The 9941-nt window shown below is 43.3% G+C and overlaps 1 protein-coding gene across 1 annotated transcript; it reads left to right on the top strand.

Moving 5' to 3' along the window:
• The first annotated feature begins 513 nt into the window (after positions 1-513).
• Positions 514-2608, top strand: LOC106653750 (serine/threonine-protein phosphatase 6 regulatory ankyrin repeat subunit B-like). Its single transcript, XM_014373294.2, has one exon. It carries the CDS (start codon positions 820-822, stop codon positions 2503-2505), a length of 1686 nt encoding a protein of 561 aa, XP_014228780.2. The 5' UTR covers positions 514-819; the 3' UTR covers positions 2506-2608.
• The last annotated feature ends 7333 nt before the right edge of the window (positions 2609-9941 follow it).

The raw sequence follows: 9941 nt of genomic DNA, 5'->3' as shown, positions 1-9941 counted from the left end.
GAAAAATAATAAAAGAAAGAGAGAGAACGCCCGAAATTTATGTCAGAGAGCAGCAGCTTATAACGTCTTAGCGATTACGATTGAGCACTTACGAGGGCATTATTTCTAGTTTATGATTTTACTGCCACTTACACAAAAGGGTATTTATGAAATTGCGAATTGAAATGGTGGTTTATAGTAGTGGTAGTAGTGCACTCTGCCACGCGCGCGCGCACACCCATTGCAGTTAAATAAACGTTTCGGAAATTATATCACGAGCTCGAGTACGCAATGTCGCGTCTTTATGTCTCGTTTCTATCTTTTTTTTTCTTTTTGCTCTCGGGCTCAATCGAATCTCGATGTTATATATTTTACGAATCGCGTCGAAAGCTTCTCTCGCACGATTCCAAATGATTATTCGGTGTATTCGGTCCTACCATATATTTGTATGAAGAATGTCAAAAAAAGAAAAAAAATTGGGTCAGAAAAGAGCGTCGAGTCAGCCGTGTGTTATTGTTGTTATTGCCTACCTATATTATGTTATTCAAACGAGCAGCTTCTGCTACTGTTGATTGACGATTTCAATAAGATAACTAAGTCAACGACTTATTCTCGTTCTAAGCTCGGGCCTACTCGTATTTCCTATAAACCTCCGGTTCACTCTTCTATATTTTTTGCTCTTAGCGAGGTTCACGCGTTTAATAATCTCTATGTATCTATCGTATATAGAGTAAGTGAATATCGCATCGATCGCAGCAAGTGTGGTTTTCGTTATAGAAAAAACAAACTCAAATTATTAGTGACTGTGCCAGTTTTGCTCGAGTAGGAAAAACGATAGAAATGAAAGCTCTAGATTGGAGGAGCTTGATAAGCATTGCCAGTCGAGCGAGCGAAGAGGAAAAACGGCGATTGCTCCTTGATGGCATATATTGTGTTGTCAAAAATTGGCGGGGCCCATTACCAGATCTTTTAGAGATCTTTCGACCCGAAAAAATCGAGTGTCTTCTCTCGTACGCCGTAACGGACCAAGAGGGCGACGAGAAGGCAAGAATACGATTCATCAAGTTCGTGGTTGACACGGGATACAGAGATCAGCCCAAAATTGGCACAGACGGACAGTATGTGTTGCATCGCACCACACCGATACATCTCGTTTCACGCGTAAAAATCCGCAACTCGTCTGAAATCATTCATTTGCTATTTAAAATCTACGACAGATTTGATTTGAACTATACCGACGAAGGAGGATTGACGCATTTTCACGCGGCTTGCTCTATCCCTATCCCTGATAGACACCAACTCGTCATGAAATTTCTCGAACACAAGCAGAATCCTAATATTATTGTTCAAGGTTATTCGCTGTTTCGATTAGATCTGCACAATGGCTGGCAGTTGGCCCCGGAGCTACTGAAAAGAGGCGCCGATCCTACTTGGGTCGATGCCGATGGATCCACTGCTCTGCACACTATTTGCCGGGATAAACGCGTGGACTTGCTGAAGTTATTCTTCGAGATCGTCGATAAGCACAGAAAGGCAGTGCAGATCAATGTTCGTGACAGCCTAGGTAAAACACCGCTGCACTTGGCTGTGGAGAGCGGCAAGGTGACGACGTTTAAATTACTGCTGACAAGAGGCGCCGATGTGAATTCGGTCAACGAAGAAGGATCGACACTACTGCACTTAATTTGCCAGAGACTCGATAGCTACAAGTTCGTTGAGATATTATTCAAGATCGCCAACGACATCGGGAAGCCAGTGTGGGTCAATATCCAAGATAAGGAGGGTAACACACCCCTGCACGTGGCTATAAGTCACAGAAGCAAGACGACCTCTAAAATACTACTGGTAAACGGCTCCAATCCGAATTTGGCCGATAAGGATGGATGTACTGCTCTGCACCTCATTAGTAGCAACACCAAAACCTGCGATGCGATGAGGCACTTCTTTGAGATCATCGACGACATGCAGCAGACGGTGCAGATCAATGCTCGGGACAACAAAGGCTGGACACCATTGCACGTGGCTGTGCATTCGGGCAGCAGAAGTAAGTTTCAATTGCTGCTGAAAAGAGGTGCTGATCCAAATGTAACCAATCATGATGGACAGACTGCTCTACACTTTGTTTGTCGGAGAGATGACTATGGTTTCATGTGGAATTTCTTCAATATCATCGACGACATGCAGCAGCCAGTGGAGATCGATGCTCGGGACATAATGGGCCAGACTCCGCTGTTATTGGCTTTGTTCAACGCAAATACGAAGATGGCCGAACATCTTCTGTGGGCAGACGCTGATCCGAATTTGGCCGATAACGAGGGATGGACTCCTCTGCACGTTATCTGCATTAAATGCAATAGGTTTTTGAAAAAGTTTTTCAAAATCAATGCAGAGAGACAGAAACCAGTGGAGATCAATGCCACGACCATCGAAGGTAGAACACCATTGAAATTGTTAAGGGATCACATGCCCTCTAACTACAAGGAAGCGTCGCGATATTTGGAGGCACTAGGCGCCGAGCTTGAATAAAAATGAAAGATTGACTGCCAATCTGTGAATTAGCGACGATAAACACATCCGCTTTATTATTTGGTGCTTAGCGTTACTCAAGGTCGCACGTTTTCCAATTTGCTCAAATAAATAAAAAATTGTTTTTATTTCAATTAAATTTCGTGGGAAAATGTTTTTTCTCCTTATTTTTATTATAACCTTTGCAATCTTTTCAATTTTTATTTTCGAAATAGAATGACTTATACGAAAAATTGAAAAAATTTTAACAGCTACAAGATGTGAAACATCTTTGTCAATTAATTAAAGAACATTCAATAATTAAAAAAAAAAAAAAACTACAAAAAATCCAAAAACATGAATCAATAGTCAAAAGAAAAAACCTAACAAAAAACTCAAAAAACAAAAAACCAAACTAGAAACAAAAAAATATCAAGAAACAAGAAAAAAAACTCAGAAAATCCTAACACAAGCATCGATGTTTCACATCTGGTGCATAATGAATGAGCTGTGCTTACTCTTAAATCAGAGTAGTTTCTCGAGCATAATTGCGCCAGATGTGAAACGTCGATGTTGTGTTAGGATTTTTTGAGTTTTTTTCTTGATTTTTTTAGTTTCTAGTTTGATTTTTTGTTTTTTTAGTTTCTACTTGGGTTTTTTGTAGTTTTTCTTAATTATTGAATTTTTTTTAATGATTGAATTTTCTTTAATTAATTGACAAAGATGTTTCACATCTTGCAGCTGTTCATAAATAGCTGATTTTTTTTAAATTTCTTCAATTTTTAATTACTTTTTTGTTTAGATTTTTCATTGGAAATCATGTTTTCAAAGTAAATTTTTATCTAATTATTTATTGATGAATTATAATATAAAATTAGTGCATTGAGCGGTTGTCGCTCAGTATTGATATGACATAAAAAAAATATCGACTTCCTTGAACAAGTCATCGCCGAATCAAAATATCGTCCTAGCATCCATCGGTTATCATTCATTGTATGTTAATAAATAACATGATAAAAATTTCAACTTCCCTTAAGAAGATACACGCTCGTAGACACGTATACATACATGCATTAAGGGCTTATACACACCTTAAAATTACATTAATTTGAAATGCTTGAAAAAAAAGTAGGAAAGATGTTTGGACCTTTGTACAGCTTACTATAAGCTGACTACCTCCAAAATTATCAAAAATTACATAAAAATATTAAATAAAAGTTTTGATAGATAATATAAATATAAAAAGGCTTTATCAATAGTCTTGCCTTTGGTAACGGCCATAGCCAAGGTTCCAACAAACAGATTGGTATGTCACTGGGATCTTAAAAATGATTTCATCTATTGGAATTCTACGCCAAAGGGGGGTATGATTTATTTTTAGAATTTTGACTTGCCTACAAAAACTAGGCTATATAAAAATTAATTTGGGATATGTTAGTGTGATTTCTGGTTGGAAAAACTGTTTGAAAAGTGTAGAATTTTTCCAAATCACCAGATTTTATTTTTACTTTTTTTTTCAAGCATTTTAAATTAATGTAATTTCAAGTTGTGTAAAAGCCCTTAATCAATATCAGATTTGACAACGTGCACGATAGTGCGTAGAGTCTCGCGACTCATACGCATAGCACATACTTATTCTATGGATTATCGATACGCATAAGCAATAGAAAGAAAGATATCTCAACGCAGTCAATCCCGTGAGCTAAGCCGATTGCTGTTGCTTATGTTGTTACGTCAGAGTCAAACGCGCAACTCTTTCACCTCGAAATAGCCACACGACGACGGCGACAGTGGTGGTGAGTCAAGTTCAATGATCTCGTGGCTGCTGCACACTGCACGCGTCATGTATATGCAAGTACCAAGCGCGCGCGCGCGCGAGTCAACGACCTAATGCAAGAGAGCGAGAGAGACTAGATTCTTCTCGCGCTCGAGCTGCGGTGACTGACGTGCTCGAGTTTACTCTCTGTACTTCGCAAAAGAAAAAGTGCAGCTGCCTCAAAGTGTGTGTATCGTCGTCGTCGTCGTACGTATACACGGCCATCCGCACAAAGGTAATCACAAGCGTCTTTCGGACTACCTCTTACATTTATGCAAGCTCGTGAATCGCATTATGGCGTGTACTATATACTTTACGCGTACTGTATACCTTAGCGCCGTGGGTACACGTCTTTATTAACGTTAGGATAGACTCGAAGTCTCTAGGTGTACTGCGAGAAGAAAAAAAAAAACACCGCGCACACATACACACACGCGCCCGCGTACAATAATTACAAAGTACACTCGAAAAGCACACGAGCCGAAAGTGGCGAACGCACATGTATAACTCGGCGACGTCGCAGCGCTTGAAGTTTGAGCGCCGACGAACGACGACAACAACAAGTTTTAGAATGTTGTTTTCCGTATACGTTGTTATTATATATACGCGACGGCAAGTAAATTCCAAGTTGCGAGCGATACTTGGTGAACTCGCGTGTACATATACCTATAAAGAGAGAGAGAGAGACACATTTACACACACGTACGGATACGGGGGCCAAGGAGCGCAGCTGCAGAAAAAATGTCTCGAGTTTTTCATCACGCTTGACGATACGAAGAGAGAGAGAGAGAGAGAGCTGAAAAAAGAAAAATAAATAAAAACATCTTATACTTGCGCGCACACACGTCTTATTTCTTTTGAAAGCTCGCTGCATCGTACTACGTCTGCTGCTGCTACTGCGGCGTTTGTGTGTATATATGTGCGTATGTGCAGGCGTGCGAAAGTAAATCAAAAAGGAAATTTCACCTCTTTCTCTCTCTCCTCCCGACTTTTTATCGCCATCATAAAGCAGTAGGGCAGCAGTGTACAGTAGCAAGCAAGTTCTCGGCCGCCGCCCGCCCCCGAGCGAGCTAGAGCTTTTATTTTCTCTTTTGCTGCTGCTGCTGCTGCTGCGTGGATCGCTGCTGCTCTACTGCGTTCTCTCTCACTCTCTCTCGACTCTTTTTCCCTCTCTCTCTCTCTGTCTTTGCGGTTGCGCTCATCGGCTTTTGGCTGCTGGCTGGTGGTGGTGCAGGGCCCTTTGATGGAAACTGCGTTAAAACCGGTGTACACGCGCCACGCCACGCAACGCCGCGTTTGACCGACCCTAGGCAGCAACAGCAGCAGCAGAAGCTCTCGTTGTGGGTTCAACTCATTGAAATACTTTGTTACAGTGGGCAGCAGCGAGAGAGAGAGAGAACTGTAACGAACTTTTTCCTAAATTGAATTTTTGTTTTGATTTTTTCGGACGCAGCGACACGCGAATCTGCAGGTAAAACGGTTGCACATGGCGCGTTTGCGTGTTTACATCGCGAATATATATATATGCACCGTACGAGGTGTCCCGGGTGTCACGCGTACGTCACGTACTTGTTATTTTTTCACGGTCCATGGGTAAATTGAACGCGTGACATTTGATTAACGCGCTCCCGAGCAAGTGCAGTGCGCATATCATATCCCCGGACTCTCACACATATCATAATAATAATTGACAAAATATAACGATCTCCGTTGCGTGCAGTATCGGAGCGCCGCTGCGCAACAACGAAATTTTTAGAGGATCCTTAATTGTGATCGACTCTCGGTGGAATTCGCGACTGAAAATCGAGTGCCCGAAATCACCGCTAGCTCGCCCCCATATATATGTATCTATGCGGGCCTCGGTATATAATCCTTGGCAAACCTCTTCTAGTTCTAGCTCTGGTTCTCTCTCTCTCTCTCTCTCTCTCTCTCTTCAACTCCCGAGCTGTACATAACTGTGCGCGCGCGCGTCGAGAGCTTGCGCATACCCAAGAACTTTAATTAATCTAGAAGCATTCACGAGTGGCGCGCAAAACCCGCCAGAGAGAGAGAGAGAGAGCTAGATATATATACAGTATTCTAACTGTGGCAGAGAGTCAGCTCTCCGTCCGTCCGTCAGTTCATCGATAGACACCTCTCCAGCTATTATGGCTTCTGCTGCGGCGCTCAAGCCGAAGTATAATTTTTGCCCGATTATTTTTGACGTTCCCACCCCGCCCCCGAAAACACCGTACCCGTGTCCGACGCGTATGCATACAAGCTACGGAGGACTGCGACGAACCGGAAGTAATTTACTCGGAAGGCTTGTCTTTATCGGGCGTTTATTACCGGTCGCCTTTCGCTCTCGTGTTTCCCGAGTCTCGATATATATGTGTATGTGCACAGCACCCGTATTCCGAACGAAGCGTTATATAGTGTTTATACACTCTCTGGCGCGTTGCAGAGATAGAAGCAGTAGCAGCAGCCCGACTGCGACGCGATGAGGTTTATTTATTATTGCCGCCGACGCCGCCGCCGCCGCCGCCATGCCATTCGATGAATTTTCCCTCGGCTTTTGTATAGTATAGTTCCGTGTACGAATCAGCCCCGTACGGATTTTCGCCAGCTCTCTCTATATAAATATACACAAAAGCTCGTTTGCACCTTCGAGCTATTTTTTCGTGCTTGCGCGTTTGTTTATTTTGTGCTGAATAATTTTATAAAATTGATTATTTCATGCTGCATTTAAACGACTCGCGCGGCTGGCGTTGCATTTTATTGCTCTGCACACGTTCGATGTTGAATTTTTTTTTCCCGAATCACTTAAATTTTAGAGTTACATTTTTCTGGGGTGCGGTATTCAACGTAAAAAACACCCCCCGCATACGCCTAGGCAGTCATTGTCGAGCTTTTCTCTGTGTATGATCCACCCCGTCGGATGTGCATCTTCGATGTATTTCTCATTTTGCCGAGGGAAAAATCCATCGTTGATCTGGATTTTCCTTCGACGGTATATATAGGAACTACTGTACGATATAACCCCCCGCTACAATGGGAAAACCTCCCCGCCTCCGAACACGCGAGCGAAATAAAACCTACGTATATGTACGTATTGGACGATGTATAGAGCTTCGCCGCTGCCGTGCATGTACCGCGGAGCCAGCACACGAGCGAGCTTTTGTGGAAGCTGCTCGTCCCAGTGAGTTCACACACACACACACGTATATAAGCGCATACAGGACTTACACTCGTGCACACAGACACACATATACAACGGACTTGTGTGTTAAATCCTGGCCAGTTGCCCAGTTTGCGCGAGGGCTTTCGAAAAGCCGTGCGCGGAAAGTATACAAGTGTACGGAATGGTGTCCGCGGGCGAGTTAAAAAAAAAAAAAAAAAGACAAAATCCCATGGTCAGTTTATGTGTGTATTTTTGTGTATATACATGTGTCTGTGTGTGTATAAGCTCGTCGAGACTTTATAGCGCACTGCTCGCGTACATATGTATTTTTTATGATATTTTGCGATACACGTGTGTACGGTACATACGGCCGCAGCGAGAAGCCCATATATATATATCGTATAACATCTCGAACGAAGAAACCAATACCTCGTTTGGCAAAGAGCCCCCCCTCGAACTCGCAGCAGCAGCAGCAGCATCGCAAATAGAAGACAAAAAAAAAAGTAATAAAGGGCGGGACGGAAAAGAGGAAAAAAAAGAAAAGAAAAAATAATGCACGAGAATGACCCGCGTGTAAACGCGCGCTAATTGTACGGGCGAGCGTTGTATGTATAACCGATTGTATAGTGGTACGTACATACACATACGTACACCTACCTACCCGTAGGCAGGCGCCCCTGCACACTGCCTTCTTTGTCACTACCAACTCGTATTTGTGTGTGTGTCGCTCGACATTTTAGTGTCGAATATGAAGCACAGTAGAGCAACAGCAGCACGGAAAAATCGTGTGTGTGCGCGGTGCACACGCGAAAAAAAAGAGAAAGGAGGTTACAGCGGTGTACGCGCGTGCGATGCAAATAGTAATAATAACAACAAAAAAAAAGAGTGTCTCGCTTGTGCTTTGAGAGAAAAGATGTCTGTGTGTGTGTGTGTGCATGTGCACGTGTACAATATGTAGATCGTACTCCAGTGACCACGCAGAAAAAAGATACAAAAGACAAAGAAATGTGTGCCCGCGCACAAGCCGCCGCTGCTAGGTTGGTCTTCCATAACGCGGCTGACCTATATATGCTGCTGTTGCTGCAGCTGTACCGTGTGTATCGCGGGTTTAAAGCCCCGTTTCGCTGCTTTTTTTTCGTCGTGTTCTCTTTACGTAAACGTATGTACGCTAGCGGCGCTGCATAAAGGAAAATATTGGTACATTCGAGGGATGTATCAAAGGACCACCTCCCGGCCGCCGCTTTAGCTAACGTGTGCGCGCCGCTATGTGTTTAGGTATGGTTTCAGCGTGTGTAAGTGACTCACGATAATTACAACGGATAATGTACGCAGCAAATAGAAAAAAAAATACGTGATCCTCGCTCGCTCTGTGTATGTGTGCAAAAAATTCACAGTTTGATAATTGAACCGGGGTTAACGCAGGTGAACGAATTTCATCTCTCTTTCTTTAATCGAAAAATATACTCTCCGATGAGAAATTTTATATCGCGTATGCCAGACATTTGTGCGGTTCGATTTAATTAGCTAATTTCGCAGACTATACGAGAAATAAAAAGATCAGTCCAAAAAAAATTGGCTCCCGTGGGATATTCACCCCAAAAGAGCCGCTTTTACATATTTGTATATTTGCGTATACGTACATATATGTGATAGATGCCCATATGTGTGCCACTATATCAAAGCGAGAAGAAAGGCAGAGGTAGCAGGAAAACATGAGGCTCACTGGCCAAGAGTATTAGAGCTACCCAGCGAGAGAGAGAGCACAAATATAAACACGTACAACACACATACGTGTACCGTGTACGGTTGCGGCGCAGCAGAGGGCTATACAGTGCAGCAGGCGAGCCAACATGAGGGCATCGTGTGCAATTTGGCCTCTCTCTCTCTCTATCTCTCCTCCCTATCTTTCTCCTCTCTTGGCTTTCTATCTATCTCTATCTCTACGCAACGGCAACGGCATTGCAGGCACCCACTGCTGCAAGTAAACTCGTGCGTGTCTACATCCACGCGAGTTTGTGTGCGTCTATGTGTGCGAATCTTTGCCGCATGGTTCTCTCTCTCTCTCGTTCTGTGCATGTGTGCCGTACATCCTATACAGTACGCAGATATATATATCGTCGTATATGCGCACTGCGAAGATCCACCCGCATACATAATGCATATATAGCGCGCGGGCTACCGGCTCTACGTTACCGACGACTATGCGCGTCCACCCGGATGCGGACTATATGCGCCAGCGCGTATACCTATATATGCAAATGTGCAAATACACCTGTTCGGTCGGTTACGTGATATATAGCTATATATATACAGAGCGCCCCGAAAAGGGCGAGCTTTCGGCAACAACCCTTATACACTCGCATTAACCTTTTCCCCGCTTTAATATCCTAGCTCTCTAGCAACTACCACTTTGTTGTATACTTTATACGGTAGCAGTGGCAGTGGCAGTGCTGCTGCTGCTGCTGCTGCTGCCTTTAGGAT

The sequence above is a fragment of the Trichogramma pretiosum genome, unplaced genomic scaffold (genome assembly GCF_000599845.2).
Source record: "Trichogramma pretiosum strain Unisexual culture from Peru unplaced genomic scaffold, Tpre_2.0 scaffold21, whole genome shotgun sequence".
NCBI lineage: Eukaryota > Metazoa > Arthropoda > Insecta > Hymenoptera > Trichogrammatidae > Trichogramma > Trichogramma pretiosum.
The sequence above is the reverse complement of the archived record's forward strand: the minus strand, read 5'-3'. Positions and strand labels throughout refer to the sequence as shown.

What these genes read in the sequence shown, in the direction of transcription:
- LOC106653750 (XM_014373294.2), top strand. Translation starts at nt 820, where the DNA reads ATGAAAGCTCTAGATTGGAGGAGCTTGATAAGCATTGCCAGTCGAGCG.